Here is a 19243-nt window from a genome sequence, read left to right on the forward strand (position 1 = left end):
TGTTAATTCCTCCTGTCAAAGTGAACCTTGTCATTGTGCAAATCTTCCGCCTCCGTTTGTTGATAGCAATGGCATGTTTGTGTTTATACGTGCTTGTAGCCAGAGTTGCCGGCATGGTTTGAGTGGACAAACCAAAACCCTTTAGGGGAGCGAAGTGTAGCTCAGTGGAATAAATCATGTTGTTTGCATGTCCTGGATTCAGTTCCTAGCATTTCCAGGATCGAGGATCAGGGAGCACATTACGGAAAGGACATCCACTGACAGCAAGAGAAGACAATTCTGAGTTAGGAAAACTGTCACACGTTGCAGGAGGCAGCTTTTTTGTTGCTGCTGTGGGATGCTAAATTTGGGCCAAAGGTCTTCATCCAGGGGTAGGCAACCTGAGGCCTGGGGGCTGATGCAGCCCAATCGCCTTCTCAGTCCGGCCTACGGGCGGTCCAGGAATCAGCATGTTTTTAAATGAGTAGAAAGTGTCCTTTTATTTAAAATGCATCTCTGGGTTATTTGTGGGGCATAGGAATTCATTCATCCCCCCCTCCAAAAAAAATATAGTCTGGCCCACCACATGCTCTGAGGGACGGTGTACTTATTAAAAGAAGTACATAAAAATAAAACCAACCACTTGCCAAACTGCACAACCAGATTCCCCTACCCTGTTCAAACTGAGCAATCATCCAGATTTGTTTGCAGGGATGTTAGATGAAGTTGCACTAAGCTAGGGTTATACCACATAAAGGTAAAAAGGTAAAGGACCCCTAGATAGTTACGTCCATTCAAAGGCGACCATGGGGTTGTGGTGCTCATCTCTCTTTCAGGCCAAGGGAGCTGGCGTTTGTCCACAGACAGCTTTCTGGGTCATGTGGGCAGCATGACAAAACCGCTTCTGGTGCAATGGGACACTGTGACAAGTGCCAGAGTGCATGGAAATGCCGTTTACCTTCCTGCTGTAGCAATTTTTCTAATTGCAAGCATGCTTTCGAACTGCTAGGTTGGCAGGAGCTAGGACAGAGCAACAGGAGCTCACTCCGTCGTGAGGATTTGAACTGCCAATCTTCCAATCGGCAAGCCTAAGAGGCTCAGTGGTTTAGACTACAGCGTCACCTGCGTCCCACATTTCCCGCCCCCCCCGCGTGTTTTCCTGTCAGGTTTGTTGTGCAAGAGTGCCAGCCGTGTATGCTGGGATGTGATCGGATCCTGCTTGGAAACAGCAAGAGCCTAGAGCTGCCCTGAATCGTGCTCCAAAGTCGCAGAGCTAATTTTCCACAGGTCTCCTTGAGGGAAAGGCACATCAACAGTGCAAACAGGTTTGGAAAGAGGAAAGTCACTCTATTTTGGTTGTGTGTGTGAGCACATGCATTCACTCACTACTTTGCTGCTGGGCCAGTGATGAGTGCAGCTTGTATAACTTCTAGGAAATACCCCCCCCCTTCTTATGCAAGTGTTCTGAAGAGTTTTTCCCAATGAAATTCAAGGGGTGTGCCCACTTTGTTAATCGTTGCAGCTGTCAGGATTTATAAATTCTTCCCTGGGAAGTGCTGCTGGCAAGTTACGTTTCAGACTTTTCTGCTTTTCTCTATAGCGCTATTTACAGACTGACCAGTGTTGGGGGAGAGATTCTGCAGGTGTGAAATTTTGCCTTCGCTTTCTGTGGAAACCTGGAACAATAAAATAAAATAACCTAGGTATGTTGCTTAGTGCATTGCAATAATTGTTGTTGTTTTTTAAAAAAATTAAAGGCACAGTTTTGATGAAACTTGTGTTTAGATATCTAGTTGTTTTTCATCTGAAATATATCACTCACAGTCAAAAGATATCCATATCTAATCAGCAGGGTGCCAAGTTAACATTTCTGAGCCCTGTAAGGTTGTTCCAGATTACCGATAATAATGTCCTATGGGGGTGACCTTTAGAATAACATTTTGTGCAAAGGCTTTGAAAGGTAAAGCTTGATCAAGAGTGTCTGTCTAAACAATACTGTCAGTCAAAGCGCAGTGAGGTTTTTGGGTCATTTTTCTCGCTGCTTCTCTTCAAAATGAAGGAGCAGGTCCTGTGCACACTGACCCGGGAGTAAACCCCACTGAACAGAGTGAAACTTACTTCTGAGTAACCATTTATACATAGGATTGCACCACACAAATCACAAACAGCTTATGCTCATATTCTTCTATGTACAGGGCAATCCTATTCAAGTCTCGTTGAATTCAGTGGGGCTTAGTCTCAGGTAAATGGATAGAGGCTTGTCACCGATTTTATTTCCTTCCAGTTGATTGCGTGAGAAATTCTCAAAACAATTATTTCCCCCATCCAGGGAAATTAAAGTGGGCTGGGAGAAAATAGGACTAGTATGTGTTAAAACCTGGGAGTGGGGAAGAGATTGTCCCTAACATTCCTTCACAAGGATAGTTGTGCAGCACAACACTGTGAAAATTTATTCTGTGCATTATGTGTGTTGTTGTTGTTGTTTTTTAACTTTTCTTAGTTGTTTTTGTTATATTTTGCATATAACCTTGAGATAACTTGCCAGCCTGGATAGCTCAGTTGCTTAGAGCGTGCAGCTAATAACTCCAAGGTTGCAGATTGGATCCCCAGCTGCATTGCAGAGGGTTGGACCAGATGATCCTATGATCTATATCTATTTATATATCTATAATCTATGGAAGGCTATTATTATTACTATTATTAATCTACAGATTCACTTTGTACATTCTGCTCTAGGGACCTTGCTATGGCTTGAACCAGATCTTCTAAATACCGTATTTTCCGCTCTATAAGACGCACCAGACCACAAGACGCACCTAGTTTTTGGAGGAGGAAAACAAGAAAAAAAATATTCTGAATCTCAGAAGCCAGAACAGCAAGAGGGATCTCTGCGCAGTGAAAGCAGCAATCCCTCTTGCTGTTCTGGCTTCTGGGATAGCTGCACAGCCTGCGTTCGCTGCATAAGACGCACACACATTTCCCCTTACTTTTTAGGAGGGAAAAAGTGAGTCTTATAGAGCAAAAAATACGGTACTTTACGCACGACCATTACTTGCATAGCCTAACACAGTGGCGTAGCGTGGCTGGGGGGCGGTTGCCCTGGACGCAAAATTGTTAGGGGCACAAAATCTCAACACCCGGTGCTGGCTCAATACAGCTGTGCACTTCTGTTGCTGGGATTCTTTGCAAACGGCTTCTCCGTATAAACCAGGAAGTGACCTCTCCAGGCAACGGAACAAGTCTTCTTTTCTTATTTCTGTGGCTGCAATCTCCTGGATGACGCGGGTGCTGTTAGGCAGCTAAATGCACATGTGTACTCTGTCCGTTTCCCTCCCTCTCACCCACCCCCTCTGCACAGCCCCGGGCTCTGGCAACCCACGGTATGGCATGGCTTAATAATAACCAGCATGGTTGATTTATTGTTGGTTATATTGCCATAGCATAAGGCCTCTTATTGTCGGGATAGCCAACACTGTGTCGTCCAGATATTGTTGGATGGCAACTGCCATCATCCCTGATTCCTGGCCATGCTGGCTGGGGCTGATGAAAATTGTAGACCAAAACATCTGCAGGGTACCACATTGTCCACTCCTGACATGTATGCATTTGAAGCCAAATGCATGACAAATGAAAGAAAATGCCATGCCTTCCAATTCATTACTAAACCTGTGCTTGGCTGTTTTTTTAAATAGTTCTTCCTTTGTATTGCTAGGCCATTGTATGAAATGGAATCCCATTCATTGCAACCCAAGCATCCTGGATCAGATGAAAAATCCAGAAAACCAGGCAACAAAAATGGTAAATATTTGCTGGCAGGTGATGCATGAGCCGCTGCTTTGTACCTTTGCTACACCTGCGGTCTATCATGTCTCTAAGCTCAAGTCCAATCAGTATTTCCAAGCTGTCTTCAAGGGAAGCCCCACATAAAGTTAAGAACAGTCATCTAACTGGGAGGCTACCAGAACATGGGTTACTGTGGCAAGGCTCTGATCAAGTATACATTAGGTGTATACTTAAAATACAATAGCTGCACACCTAAAATGCTTAACAGGTATGCAGCCCTTGAAATTTTCCATTTTTGGTGTGTGTGTGTGTGTGAGAGAGAGAGAGAGAGAGAGAGAGAGAGAGAGAAAGAAAGAAAGAAAGAAAGAAAGAAAGAAAGAAAGAAAGTGTGTGTGTGTGTTTGTGTGTGAGAGAGTTTATATAGGGTTATGATGATCCACGCATGGTTATTGTAAAGACTCATCAACTTTTGCCAGGGAGCCCTAAAATACTTGCTTATCACTTGTAATTACACAATGAACCCAATAATGCTAATGTTGCCTTCAGGTTCTTGTTGCTTCCCTTCAACTTCTCAGAGCCTCCTGTTGGGTCTCTAGTCATACACTCTCCTGAAGGAAGTGGGGACTTAAAAAATAAATAAATCACAAACCTATTTCTGGTCTGGAATAAAGCTACGAAGAGGCAGAGGGAAGAATGTGCAATGGGGAACTACTGCAGGCTCCTGTACAAACAATACCACTAATAACTTGTGTTGTGAGTTGTAAAACAAGCAAAGATATACATGTAAGTCCACAGGAACAATTCCAAAACTCACATTAGGGCAATATTTTTATTGGGCCAACCGGAATCTTACAAAAGAGTGTGGTAGCTTTTGAGCTCTCCAGAACTTGGATGAGGACATCAGGCTCGATGGTGAACATAAGTGGCAGTGGGGGAGAAAGCAGGGATTTTGGCTGATTCTGAAGACATGATGGAGTTTGCATTGCCTTGTAGTCTTCAGAAAGTAAGTAGGCAGCAGACATTAAAATAAAGCTCTAGTCCAGCAGTTCTCAACCTGTGGGTCCCCAGATGTTGTTGGACTACAACTCCCATCATCCCTAGCTAGCAAGACCAGAGCTCGGGGATGATGGGAGTTGTAGTCCAACAACATCTGGGGACCCACAGGTTGAGAACCGCTGCTCTAGTCCATTAGGTGAGTTGCAGGTTTTTGGCTGTTGGGAAGAAGCAGCAAGCAATAATTGATCCCCATTTGGGAGAGGTGATATAAAATCCAGCTGTTACCCAGACCAGTCTCTACTTGAAAACTTGCACACCCTTTTTGGAACATTTTGGTTTGCCCTAAGAAAGAAATTGCTCAAACGTGGATTTTGGAATTTGTACAATAGAGTTCTAGAGAACCTTCAAGCTGAAACATTGACAAGTATTTTTATGTGATCGTGAGAGAAAGCCTCTTTGCAAAGAACCAGCTCAGATCCCTGACACTTTAGGGTCTTGGCAGGACATCGTTTCTCTTGATCCTTTTAAAATAAATGTGATCTGGTAATCCAGTCTTTCGCCCTCAACTTCAAAGAGAAGCTCTTCCGTGTAGAAATTCTGGTCATTTTACATCTTCATTATGAAGCCATACAGGAATCCAGCTTTCCAGGTGCATTTGCAGAAGTGATTGTGGTGCTATCGCTGTTGATTAGGAAACCTTACATCGGCAAGGAGCAAGAGCCATCCTGCAGGATTATCGATTTAGTGTGAACTCAGCATTTCACATGTTTTGATTTCCTTAAAATAGAAGCAAGAAAGAGTAGAAGGGGGACCTTTAGCGTATTCTCCAAATCTGCCTGAGTGAGCAGATTAACTAAGATAGCAAGTCAATTTATGGGGCCAATAGGCTGGAATAGAATAAGTGCAACTGTAAACACCCTGATCTGTTAGATGGTTTAGTGTTGCATATATATATAATCATGTGTTCCTAGGCTGTATCTATGACTTGGCAAAGTCCTGAGTTGACCTCTTAGAAAGCAGAGGACTTGAACCCACTTGATCTTACACTACTCACAAACTGTAGTTTGTTAAGGATGCAATTCTCAGCACCCTTAATAAGCTACAGCTCCCAGAATTATTCGAGGGAAGCTGTGACAATCTAAAGTTGTATCATAGTGCCTTTGAGCTATTTCATTGCAAGGAACAATAATGGGGCTGCTTTGTTGAGGCTGTTGCTGTCTGCCCCCCTCCCCAGGTTTGGGCTACGTAATCACACACACGGCTAGACTCAAAACAGTATAAATACAGTATATAGATTATGATACTGATGCTGGACTTGGAAAAGAAAGCTATTGCCCCAAACAGGGCACAGCAGCTCCAGGGGTTATTTTCATTTGGTATGGGGAAAGACTTAACTCTCTCCCTCCCTTACATAGTGCTACAGTCCAGATCTCTTTTTCATGGGAAATTTCCTTTTTAACGTTGTGCAAATGTTTTTAGCATTAAAAAACCCCCACAACTACACATGAAACCCTGTTCTGCGGGTCTTCCGTGTTGCTTCTAGGTTTGGCCCTTGATGAACGTTTATGAAATCATTCTCCGCATGTGTCCATTCCTGCCTGCTTTCACCACTGCCTCCGTCAAGACAAGAGTTTCTGTCATTTTTCTGTGGCAGAAAGCATGCGCTGTCTGAGGGGCCGAACCCTCTCAGGGCATATGCTGCATCGCCATGCTGCCACAGTATAGGGTTTCCATAAAAGTGCCAGCTGGAGTTGCTTGGCAGCATTTCAGCAGGACACTTGAGGGCAGAGTGGATTCCTTGTCCCAAAGCCCTGCCCATCTTGACCTCCCCTGGCCCCTTACAGTTTGAGATAAACTCACCACGTTAGCACTTTACTTTGAGAATGGACACCATGATGTCAGGGCACTGAAGAGTGGTGGCTAGATATTGAGGATTAGGGACCAGGAGAAGGCGGGCTGGAGACTTGGAAGAAGGGATCCGTGAACTGGAGGAACCTGTAACATCCAGGAGATGAGAGTCAGAGGCAGGAGAAGCTGCAAGGCTGGAGAGTGGAGAACAAGTGAGGGAGGGAGAGAGAGAATTCTCTTGCTCCACTGGCTCCCAGGACCAGAAGAGGATTGAAGAGGGAGGAGAAGAGGGTTTCAGGCGGAGTCTTCAGCTGCTTGCATGCAGTTCGGATAGGAGAGATACATAAGCCAAGATCAAGGCCTTTCTGTGTTGTCAACTGCCTCCTCATTGCAAGACCAAGCAGGAACCAAGGAACTGTGGCTTAGGCTGGAAGAGAACCTGTGAGCCTGTAGGAAGTGGCTTCCTTTAGCCTTCGGGTGATTTTAAATATGAACTGATGATGAGCCTCCGGCAGTGTAGGTAGAACTTACTGAGTATGCCTTGTAGCCATTGATTGTCTAGTTCTGCATGAATTGGGCTAAACCTCTTCTGAAAACATCCGAGCTAGAGGCAATCACTGCCTCCTTTGAGAGCGAGTTCCATAGTTTAGCTATGCAAATAAATTCCTTCCTGAATCTGTTGGAAAATTCCATTCCACCTTTAGTTGCAGACATGGAACTGGTGCATGTCACATGTCTGTTTACATGCCAACACAGCTTGCTGGGAACTTCCATTGTGTGTATAGCTTTTGCTTTTCTCTGTCTCTTGGAGAAGACAAAGACAGAGACTACATGTTTCTTTGTCCTGATTTATGATTAATAAATACGTAGTTGTAGTATGCTTCCACAAGCCTCACGCCTATTCTGTGTGCGCAGTTTGCTCTGCTGACATAGTGTGCCCTGGCTTTGAAGCCTGGGTCGCTGATTTATATTGGAGCAGAGGCTGATGGGTCTTCACAGTGGGACGGCTGGAAGGAGATGACCCAGCTGGGGCGAGCCAGCTGGCCTTGCGACCCCCTCTGCATCCTGACAGAATCTTCCATCATTCAGTCTTCTATTCAGGAGGTTTCAGCCCATGGCAAGAATGCTATAACTCTTCTTTTTCTTTTAAATATATTTTTATGAAAGATTTATTAGTTTACAAAAAAAACAAAATAATACATGCGTTGTCTCTTTTTTCAAGTTGTGTTTTCTACAGATCAAATTCATTTGTTGTGAGACATTAGTGTTACATACAGTGTTAGGTTAGGAAGAAAAGAGGGGGAAAGTACACACAGGAAATACAAGACAAACTAGGGGATACCCAGATGCCCTGGCTAACACACTACCAATTACATGCCCTCCTAAACAACCCAGGAGTAAAATCAGCAGCAACTAGGTCCTTGACAGCCTTCGAAAAACCTCCTCCTAACAACAAAGGGATGGTATCCACAATATACAAAATACTGCTCCAAAATCCCACAACCCCCCTTGACATAATCAAAAAAGAATGGGAGGACAAGAAAGGCTGTGAGATTAACCCTCCCCCAATGGACTAGAATGTGGTCTAAACCTCCCTTTAAATCCATATCAGCAAAAAGGAAAGAACTCAGTCTGAAACTCACTTACAGATTGTACCTAACTCTATAACTTTTTTGACCGACTTCTATGTCTCATTGGTGCTGAGTAAAGGTGGGATTCCGTTCTATTATTATGGCTTTATAAATAGCAAGCGTGATGGATGGCAGCTCCCCGAGGCCACATATATCACACTAAACAATTATTGTTAGGGACTTTTTGTGGGCAGGGACATAACTCAGATGGCTTCATGCTCAGCAGGGCTGCCTGGCCATATAGAGGTTAGTGGCTTTTGCGATTAGGTCACTGCACTATCGTTAGCTGAGCTGGGCTACCGCTCGCTGTTATTATGACACATGACCTTTCCATTGTTTTATTACTAGGACCAAACGGAGATGAACAGATAGTCGCAGAGATCATGGGAAGGTGTTTCTCCCCTTCGCTGATAACCACCCAAGCCTGGGAAGGGTTCCATTTTGTTGGCCACAAGATAAAGATCACGGAATCCACCGACTGCTATGGAGCTGTCGTCTGGCCTTCGGTATTGCAGGCAAACAAGACTGTTGGCTCTGATACATGAAGCAGAGCATCACACAGGGCTCAGTGTGAAACGTAAGGGGTGGTTGTTTAAAGCCTGGGGAAACTAAAGTGCTGTAAAGATGAGGCTCTAAATACAGACAGCTGACGTATTTTGGAATCAGAGTTGCTACCCAAAAGGAGCAATTCACTGCAAGATCAACAAGCTCTATTATCCATACAAGAAAAGCCATGCTGCTATTGATAATAATAATCAAGGCATATGCTTTTGTTTGTTTGTTTGTTTGTTTGTTTGTAATGCTATTTCCCCTGTCAATCTGCTCTTGTCCTGTTTTTGTTTTCTCCCATCCACAGGCTCTCGTTATCTGCCACTTTTTGGAAACTAACATGAAATCTTATAACCTGGTTGACAAAAATGTCATTGAAATCGGAGCTGGGACAGGCCTGGTCTCGATAGTAGCCAGTTTCCTTGGTGAGTATCGGTAGTGTCCTCTAAATCAGAAAGTGGTATTCCAAGGTGTGTTTGGGATTTTAGTGCACCTGTGACCAAGGAGTAGCATGTCAGCTCAAAAACAAAAGTAGCAACAGAGACAGGGGCTCATTATCTTTTAAACACAGGTCTCTCCCCCCCCCATATAGAAATGTGGTTTTGCAGGAAGAGGGCATGGTAGATAGACCGTGTAAGGATGGATTTAGACACTAGGAGAGGAAATGTTGTTTAGTTATTATCCTTCCTTGCCCATGTGAGTGAGATCAGCAGAGTACCATCCATTGTGGCCAGAACTTGGAAGACAAGGTTGATTTAACCTTCTAGAAACAATAATCCAGGATTCTTTAAGGCAGGCTGGATTTTTCTTGGTATTACCCCTTTCCCCGCCTTGAAAACAGCAATCGCACACACATTGTTTTGTGAAGAAATAAAAGTAGCATTTACTTACATATTCTAGATTTTGAATTAGCAAAACAAAGGCAGGTTTATAACTGCTATCTAAGTTACAAAAGTACAAAATGTAAGTTCAGAAATGGTGTCTGAGCTGCACGTATGGTCAGCTTGGAGGCATGATGAAGAAAGAGAATTATGCCTTGGCAGGAAGGAAGCTTGTAGTATTACAGCTTCCTGCCAAGGCAGACAAAGGAAGTGATCTCACAGAGTTCTCTCTAGCAAATTTTACAGGGAAGCTCTGTGAGCCTCAGCCCTTTCATGTGCCCATCTGGCAAAATATGAATTGTTGGTTTGGCGGTAGTAATGACCCACAGACCGAAGGGTTGTAACTCAGTGATAGAGTGTCTGTTTTCTGTGCCGAATGTCTCAGATTCAATCCCTGGCATCTCCACACAGGGCTGGGAGAGACTTTCCTGTCTGAAATTCGGGACAGTTCCTACTGTCTGAAATTCCTACCTGTCTGAAATTCGAGACAGTTCCTACTGTCTTCAATGATGCCAGAGAGCATTCCTGCAAAACTGTCTTAGATTTGCTAAGCATTCATTCTGTGGCCCCTTCCTACCACAGGTGCACGTGTGGTTGCCACCGATTTGCCTGAATTGCTGGGGAACCTTCGATACAACCTTGTCAAAAACACGAAGACCAAATGCAAGCATGAACCCCAGGCAAAGGAACTGTTTTGGGGGGTCGACCTGGAGAAGAATTTCCCCAGGGCCTCATGCCAGTTTGACTACATCCTGGCGGCCGACGTTGTGTACCACCACCCCTACCTGAACGAGCTGCTCCTTACCTTCGACCACTTGTGCAAGGACAACACGGTCATCATCTGGGCCATGAGGTTCCGACTGGAGAAGGAAAACCAGTTTGTGGACAGATTCAAGAAACTGTTTGACCTGGAGGTTATAACTGATCTCCCCAGCTTAAATATAACCCTGTTTAAGGCAAAGAGAAGGCACAAAGCGAAAAGGCCTTCCCTTTTCCCATCCAGACTGCTGGTTAGGTGATTGTCAATGCATGGGTCTCTTTTGTTAGCCAGGATTAGACCATTTCTCATTGGATTGCTAGGTTTGAACGTATGATACTGGTAGAGCACTCAAATGTTTGGCCCTCGCTTGCAGTCCGAAATAATATAACACATCAACAGATTCATGATGGTCCATGCACACCTTTGTTTGCAATGATAATGAGCCACAATACATACAGTGGTACCTCGGGTTAAGTACTTAATTCGTTCCAGAGGTCCGTTCCTAACCTGAAACTGTTCTTAACCTGAAGCACCACTTTAGCTAATGGGGCCTCCCACTGCTGCCGTGCCGCCGGAGCACGATTTCTGTTCTCATCCTGAAGCAAAGTTCTTAACCTGAGGTACTATTTCTGGGTTAGCGGAGTCTGTAACCTGAAGCGCCTGTAACCCGAGGTACCACTGTATAACTATATACAGATACTAAAGTGCAGGGTTATTCATAATATTGTTATGAATTTGTGGGAGGAGGCAGATTCCCCCGTAATTCCTTATTTAGTAAATGGTAGGACTTCGCTAACGTTTGGATTATTAAGAGAAGATGTAAAAATACAGTGTAAAAAAACCCAGGCTGAGCTAGTTCTCATGTTCAAGAGATTGGCTGACAGAGGTGCCAACAAAGACAGGCGATGGCAGAGTTCATTACCCGGACAAACGGTGGCACGTTTAGCGTCAGACAAGAAATGGGGTGGCGTCCCTCCTGCAACTGGGTATTAGTAGCAAAAGACAATAGCAGAGGTGGAAGGGGGAAGTTTCCAGCTTGACTGGCTTCTGTTCTGGACCCAATCTTCCTGAAGCTATGAGGAGATCAACAAGAGACACTCTTGGCATGTAATGTTCTGCACTCCCTCCATGTAAACTCGGGTGTAAATAAATCACATTTCTTAAAGACGCTACAGTCTCCAACATGTTTCATTCCGAAGGAACACAAACCCTGGTGAAGTGTCAAGACCCCTTGCTACCTCTTGGCAGAGATTGGGGGCGCACCCCTTTAAGCAAAACAAATTACTTTAGTGGTATAGGGATAGATTTGTAGAGGAGCACATCTTTAGTACCAAAACAAACATTTGTACTAGAAAATTAACTTTTCAGGTAGGAAGTGAGGCCCAGACCCCGCTCCCCTCACATGCTAGTTTCTATGTGCAGGGATTTTTAGTTTAGTTTAGTTTTTGTATCAAGGTCCATTGAATCATATGAGTGCAGTCAAAGGAAATTTGAGCAGAAAACTGCCAGATGCAACCTCTTCTGAAACTGATCTGGAGAGCAGATGGATAAGGCAGCTGATTTTGGTGACTGTTGCCACAAACTTCCGACGATGCCTAATTCTGCCCCAAAGACTCTTCCTCTACCTTCTAAGGGGTTCCACTGTCAAGCAGCTCTTGCCGCCAGAAAGTTATTCCTGATTTTCCTTTTTTGTATGTTCTCTGTTGCTTTTTATTACTCATTAACAACACACTTTTTGAAATGCTCCCAGTGCCATTTTCCATAAATGGGTCGGGAGGCATCTGGAATTCTGACTTTGTAGGAACTTGACATTATCCAAGAAAAAGCAATTGAATTTGGACATGAATATTCCTTGCAGTGGACTGCAGTGCAGCAGGTGCCAAAGACTGTATTTGAGTAGCTTTGGCAAATCCATATGAAACTGAGAAATATTTCACGTGGTCCAGTTACTTTCCCCAGCGTTGTTCCTTTGAAAATATATTTTGCTGCATAGAATATGTGTTTCAGCTCAGCAGTAGAGCATCTGCTTTGTATTCACAAGACCCCAGATTCAGTCCCTGCGAAGGGCTCCTGTCTGAAACCCTGGAGTTCACTACCAGTCAGTGTAGACAATACTGAGTTGGAATGATTTGACTCCGTGTGACAGCAGCACCCTGTGTGAGGTTTCAGTGAGCAAATACAATGTTAGCACTCTGTGCTAGAAACATTTTGCTGTGCTGCCACCTAGTGGCAACCTGGGATCAATGTGAGCCCTAATCATAAACCACATAAACCTGTATCATGGAGCGTTGTTTTCACTTTGGAGGTGTACCAGGGCAACGATCCAATCTGCTGCCTTGAATGGTGTACCGAATTTTTTTACACATCACTTGGGAAGACAGGTGAACTAATGCCAATGTACTGGAAGATGCAAAGATCACCAGTGTCGAAGCGATGAGTCTTCAACATCAACTTGGATGGACTGGTCATGCTTGGATGCCTGATTATCATCTTCCAAAGTGACTATTCTGAACTTAAAAATGGAAAGCATGATGCTGGTTTATTTTCTTTATATTTATAATTTTTTAAAAGTTTTATTTAGGCATACTTACAAACAGACAGACAGACAAAACAATAAAGTACACAAACGTTGACTACACACACCAGCGTAATGCTGGTTTAAAGAGGTTTAAAGACTCTCTCAAGGCAAATCTAAAAAAATGTAGTATAAACACCGGCAACTGGGAAACACTGGTCTGCGAGCGCTCCAGTTGGAGAACAGCCTTTACCAAAGGTGTCATGGACTTTGAAGATGCTCGAACTCAGGATGAAAGGGAGAAATGTGGTAAGAGGAAGGCACACTTGGGAAACCCTCACCATGATCAGCTCCTGCCCGGAAACTAATATCTCCACTGTGGAAGGATGTGTGGATCCAGAACTGGCCTCCATAGTCAATTAATGACTCACTGTTAAGACCATCTTCATGGAATCTTACAATCCTACTAGGCTACGAGTGATCGCCAAAGAAGAAGAAGAAGAAGAGTTTGGATTTGATATCCCGCCTTTCACTCCCCTTCAGGAGTCTCAAAGCGGCTAACAATCTCCTTTCCCTTCCTCCCCCACAACAAACACTCTGTGAGGTGAGTGGGGCTGAGAGACTTCAAAGAAGTGTGACTGGCCCAAGGTCACCCAGCAGCTGCATGTGGAGGAGCGGAGATGCGAACCCGGTTACCCAGATTACGAGACTACCGCTCTTAACCAAGCAATGGATGCATTTGGCTTTGTGTCATTCATTGTGCCATCACATCACTGCACACCTCATTTGCGAGTCTTCTCACTGTGCCCTGGAAGGACTATACAGAAATAGGCTGGATGTCTTCAAACATGCACTCTGAAGTGGTATAGCCCTTCAAGAGTTGCGCCACACGCTGCATCTCTTTGACTGAATTGGGCATTATAGGCAGCAGTTATTTCAGTTGGGGAAGAGATTTATTAAGACAGTGATATGAGCGAGTAGAGAGGACAGGAAGAGTCTGCTCTTCATGCTGTTTCCTCCCAATTAGAGAAAGTCCTTCATCATCAGTGGAAAGGAAAAGATGGAAAAGTCAGAAGAGCTAAAACAGCTGCAGACAAGTTGTGCTCCTACCCAACATAGTTTAGGCATCTGTGCAGAGCTCATTTAATCAATGAGAATTTCATTGCTGATCAGTGCCGAAAGGACTGTAGCGTGGATTATTAGAAAAGATAGATGAAAGAAAAGAAGCCCTTCTTTCCCCAGTAGTATATGGCTTAATAGTTTCATGAAAGATCTTTCGCTCTAAAGTAGTTTTAAAGTAACCTGCTTCACGAAAAAAGGAAAGTTGAATTATGCAGCCTGCATAGAGAAGACAAAGACATAGGCGAAGCAACGGGAAGCAATGGGAAGCAATGCTTCAGCTCCATTAACATCAAAAACAAAATGAAATCAAACTACCACACGCACATACAAGTTTCTGGAAACATTTTATTACCCCCAGCCAACTTTCAATGGAGCTCAGGAGCGTAAAATGTTCCCACGAAACCATGTGTTCTGAAGAAGGGCAATTCATGCAGCTTCCCTGGATCAGGATCAAATGCTAACCTAATTCCACTGAATTCAGTGGGGCTCACTTCAGCTTTAGGGACACGGGTGGTGCTGTGGGTTAAACCACAGAGCCTAGAGCTTGCCGATCAGAAGGTTGGCGGTTCGAATCCCCGCGATGGGGTGAGCTCCCGTTGCTCGGTCCCTGCTCCTGCCAACCTAGCAGTTCAAAAGCATGCCAGTGCAAGTAGATAAATAGGTACTGCAGTGGAGGGAAGGTAAACAGTGTTTCCGTGCGCAGCTCTGGTTCGCCAGAAGCGGCTTAGTCATGCTGGCCACATGATCCGGAAGCTGTACGCCGGCTCCCTTGGCCAATAAACGAGATGAGCGCCACAACCCCAGAGTCGGTCACGACTGGACCTAATGGTCAGAGGTCCCTTTACCTTTACTTACTTCAGCATTAGGATTGTAGCCCATGTTTTGGTTTGAAATACCCCAGGGGACATTTATACTTTATATTGGTCCAAGGCAAAAAAAGAGAACACCCGAATGGCAAACATCAATACTGTAGATCTATTGGGATATTTTTTGACCCAGGAGCTTTTGTTACCGTCTAGAAAGAAAAATTGGAACTGGTTATAAGTGGCTGAAATTTGCAGACATTGTCACCTGCGCAGTAGTGAACGTTGTCCCAAAGGACTATTTCTGTGCAAATTCTGCAAACTGTGCAAGGATTTCCCCCTTCTGGTTGGAGAAGGCTTTAAATTAAGACTTTAGTCTGAGATACTCAAATCAGGGTCCAGTTCCAATGTATTTGTTTTACCATTTGGAAGCACTAACTGCATGTCTGTTTCATTGTTTGTCATGCAAAGTGTTTGTTCAGCAGGCTTCCTGGTAGGGATGGCTTATATGTGTTAAACAGAAAGCGCAGTGTGAATGTTTCTTAACACAGTGGCTGGAATGAGATGTTACCCTGTAGATCAGTTTCATGGAGAGTGGAGGAAAAGCTTCCAAAACATGGAAGGAAGAACTAGGACCCAGTATTTTTCCAAGCACAATTCAAAGCGTTGGTGTTGACCTTTAAAGCCCTAAATGGTCTTGGCCCTATATACCTGAAGGAGCGTCTCCACCCTCATCATTCAGCCCGGACACTGAGGTCCAGCTCCGAGGGTCTTCTGGCAGTTCCCTCACTGCGAGAGGTGAGGTTACAGGGAACCAAGCAGAGGGCCTTCTTGGCAGTGGTGCCTGCCCTGTGGAACGCCCTCCCATCACATGTCAAGGAGATAAAAGAACTACACAACTTTCTGAAGGCAGCACTATATTGGGAAGTTTTTAATATTTGACATTTTATTATGTTTTTATACATGCTGCAAGCCACCCAGAGTAGCTGGGGCAACCCAGCCAGATAGGTGGGGTATAAAGAATAACGTTGTTGTTGTTGTTGTTGTTGTTGTTGTTGTTGTTGTTGTTGTTGTTGCTGCTGCTGCTGCTGCTGCTGCTGCTGCTGCTGCTAATATCTGCAGATCAAGCTGTTCTCAAGAGTCACAGGAGCAGGTGCGGGAAGGGGGAGTTGTCAGGCAGGAGGCAATAATAATAATAGTAATAATAGTAATAGTAATAATAATAATTAGTAGTAATAATTAATAATAATTAATTATTATTATTATTATTATTATTATTATTATTATTATTAAATAATAATAATAATAATAATAATAATAATAATAATAATAATAATAATAATAATAATATATTTATACCCCGCCCATCTGGCTGGGTTTCCCCAGCCGCTCTGGGTGGCTTCCAACTGAATATTAAAAGCAATACACTGTCAGACATTAAAAACTTCCCTAAACAGGGCCGCCTTCAGTTGTCTTTTAAAAGTAAAATAGTTGCCTTGACATCTGCTGGGAGGGTGTTCCACAGGGCAGACGCCACTACCGAGAAGGCCCTCTGCCTGGTTCCCTGTAACCTCACTTCTTGCAGCGAGGGAACCACCAGAAGGGCCTCGGCGCTGGACCTCAGTGTCTGGACTGGATGATGGGGGTGGAGACGCTCCTTCAGGTATACAGGACCGAGGCCGTTTAGGGCTTTAATGGTCAGCACCAAGCCTGTTTACAATGCAAGGGAGGCTGCAAGCACGTTTGCTACAGAGCAGTGCCCAGTATTTTCTTTGATCCTGCCATGGAACTTCAGACACGCCTCTGATGGGATTCTCCTGTGCAGCCAGTAGGCATTGCAAAATATAATGGGCCTGTCCAGGTAATTCAATTTTCTGGCAGCCAAAGCAGAGTGGGAAAGGCAGGTTAATAGAGGATGATTGTGTGTGTGTGTGTGTGTGTGTGTGTGTGTGTGTGTGTGGTGCAAACAGAGGGACCGGACATGTAAGGCTCAAAAAAACAAAGGATGAGATACACCAAACCTTAGAAAGGGGATGGGATGATAAAGGTTATTCTCCCAGGAGGATCAGCAGTCGCTAGACATGGAACAGTTAGCAGCTGGAATCTTGACCTCAACTCTTATCCCCTCTTCAATCCCTTTCTTATACCACTTGAAGTGTTTGCCTCCCCCCCCCCCTGTTGTGGTTAAGCAAACTTTCTCAAACTATTAATATTTAACAGTTGGGTAAATTATTAACATGTACGTAAAATAAAACCAACAATCGGGAAAAAAAGAATGTTTTGCATTCTGGTGGCTGGGAACGCAAATGTTGAGACCCTTCCCCTCCCCTCCGATGAATGGGTTTTATTAAGAAGATTTATAGACAGGTGCATTGTCAGCTGTATTTTAATTAAGACATAACTGCTAAAGGAGCTGTTCAATAACGAGCGCTTTAAAGTCAGGTTTCCCTAGTTCGGAGATAATGCAGCTAACATTTCAGCTTTGATGTAAATCCAAGATACCGTGGACGCATCTCCCGTCTCTGTTTCCCATCCAGTATGTCACACTTGAGATAATGATCGGGGTTCGGTTACCGCTCTAAAAAGAGCTTTTACGATCCATCAAGGAGCTGCCGTTACAAGGAGCCGCCACCGGGCGTCAGCATGGCTCTTTCCCCCCACAAAATTGGGCTATTTATTTCGTCAATTAAAAAAATGGATCGGGGTGAGAAGGGCGGGTAAGAACACCAGTAAGCATAAATTTGTGCAGAACTTAAAATAGCAAATCCAACAATGGGATCTGTATTGTCAGCTCAATGCAATGCATAAAAATATATATTGTCAGGAGGGATTATTTCAAGGGGTGTTAGATTTCTCTCGAGTTACTGAATTTGTTGTGTATAAGAGGCCGAAGCAAAGAAATAGTCTGGTTTATTTTTGAATGGGATGAGTATGGATCGGAGGGGGTAGTAGCTCCAGATATTGTTAGCCCCAGCCAGCAATAGTCGGGTCTGATCAGTACCCGATTTATGTATAAGCTAAACAAGCTATCGCCGAGGGCCCCACTCTCTTGCCCCCCCAATATACTTCTTCTTAATTGTATTTCACTATTAATATAAAGGTAAAAGGTAAAGGGACCCCTGACCATTAGGTCCAGTCGTGGCCGACTCTGGGGTTGCAGCGCTCACCTCGCTTTATTGGCCGAGGGAGCCGGTGTACAGCTTCCGGGTCATGTGGCCAGCATGACTAAGCCGCTTCTGGCGAACCAGAGCAGCGCACGGAAACGTCATTTACCTTCCCGCCGGAGCGGTACCTATTTATCTACTTGCACTTTGACGTGCTTTCGAACTGATAGGTTGCCAGGAGCAGGGACCGAGCAACAGGAGCTCACCCCGTCGTGGGGATTCGAACCGCTGACCTTCTGATCAGCAAGTCCTAGGCTCTGTGGTTTAACCCACAGCCCCACCCGTGTCCCAACTATTAATATTCTTCTTCTTAATTGTATTTCAGTTCAACAATTGATAAAATATATATTTTGTTATGTGCAAATGGCTTTAGATACCTATTAGGTCCATAAATAGCCATATAGCATATATTCAACACAAAAAACAGTGACGATTCTTTGTTGACAAAGGCCAGCTGAACATATAAAGGGCCCCATTACCTTCAGTAGCTTAGGGCCTCATCAAACCTAAATCCGGCCCTGGGTGATGTGAGTTGTAAGGCTACATGTTTCCTAGCTGTTTTAAGCATCCTGGAGACCAGAGGACCAACATTTATTCACACTTCTTCTAGAGTAGCCTTTCCCAACCTGCTGCCCTCCAGATGTTTTGACTACACCAGTGCTGGCTGGGTTTGATGGGGCTGTGATGCAAAACATCTGGAGGGCAGCAGCTTGTGGAAGTCCATTCCTGAGCCTGGAAATCCGTAGCACAAACAACCGGCTTCCATTATCTCAGCAAGCTGAATGCCCCCGATGGTTACAACACTTGTCCTTCCCTTTGACAGGCGGTCAGTTGAGTCGCCTCTTGTTCACTCCTCCTTTCAGTGAACAGGAAAATGGCAGGGAGCACTAAGGAACTTGGGGGCTTGCAGCTCTTGAGAGAACATACAACACAGAGAGGCACACATCTCCCTGTCTCTAGAGCAAGAAGCCCTCTGCATGAAATACATTGCTGCTGTAGGAGTAACAGGAAGCTGGGATGCCATGTTTGGAGAGGCAAAACTATACATTTAAGTGGTATCAGACCGCTTTAAACAGTCATGGCTTACCCCAAAGAGTTGTGGGAAGTGTATCATAGAATTATAAAGTTGGAATAGATCTGAAGGGTCTTTAGTTCAACCTCATGCAATGCAGGAATCTCAACTAAAGCATCCATGACAGCTGGCCATCCAAC

General features: G+C 44.4%; 2 protein-coding genes across 4 annotated transcripts in view; both read left to right on the forward strand.

Moving 5' to 3' along the window:
* LOC308589297 (DNA excision repair protein ERCC-5-like) overlaps positions 1-11594 on the forward strand; it is a 34479-nt gene extending 22885 nt beyond the window's left edge. The window contains exon 15 of the transcript XR_014009193.1: positions 11100-11594. The gene's annotated coding sequence lies outside the window, so the exon portion shown is untranslated. The remainder of the gene's footprint in view (positions 1-11099) is intronic.
* Positions 1082-11594, forward strand: LOC308589409 (protein-lysine methyltransferase METTL21E-like). Of its 3 annotated transcripts, none has more exons than XM_081198645.1 (6): positions 1082-1304; positions 1580-1682; positions 3692-3777; positions 8586-8743; positions 9094-9211; positions 10250-11594. In XM_081198645.1, exons 3-6 carry the CDS (start codon positions 3705-3707, stop codon positions 10684-10686), a joined length of 786 nt encoding a protein of 261 aa, XP_081054771.1. In that variant the 5' UTR covers positions 1082-1304; positions 1580-1682; positions 3692-3704; the 3' UTR covers positions 10687-11594. The 3 variants fall into 3 exon arrangements, 2 of the variants coding, with proteins under 2 accessions (XP_081054771.1, XP_081054770.1); XR_014009204.1 differs by lacking the exon at positions 1082-1304 and having other exon boundaries at positions 1328-1682; positions 10250-11138; positions 11172-11594; XM_081198644.1 differs by lacking the exon at positions 1082-1304 and having other exon boundaries at positions 1328-1682.
* Positions 11595-19243: the final 7649 nt, after the last annotated feature.

This window comes from Podarcis bocagei (genome assembly GCF_964188305.1).
Source record: "Podarcis bocagei genome assembly, chromosome: 6".
Taxonomy (NCBI): Eukaryota; Metazoa; Chordata; class Lepidosauria; order Squamata; family Lacertidae; genus Podarcis; species Podarcis bocagei.

Excerpts from the sequence above, each read along its gene's own strand:
- LOC308589409 (XM_081198645.1), top strand. The coding sequence starts at position 3,705 with ATGGAATCCCATTCATTGCAACCCAAGCATCCTGGATCAGATGAAAAA. Across the intron at positions 3,778-8,585 it reads AAAACCAGGCAACAAAAATG|GACCAAACGGAGATGAACAG; the intron begins GTAAATATTTGC and ends TTTTATTACTAG. Across the intron at positions 9,212-10,249 it reads GATAGTAGCCAGTTTCCTTG|GTGCACGTGTGGTTGCCACC; the intron begins GTGAGTATCGGT and ends TTCCTACCACAG.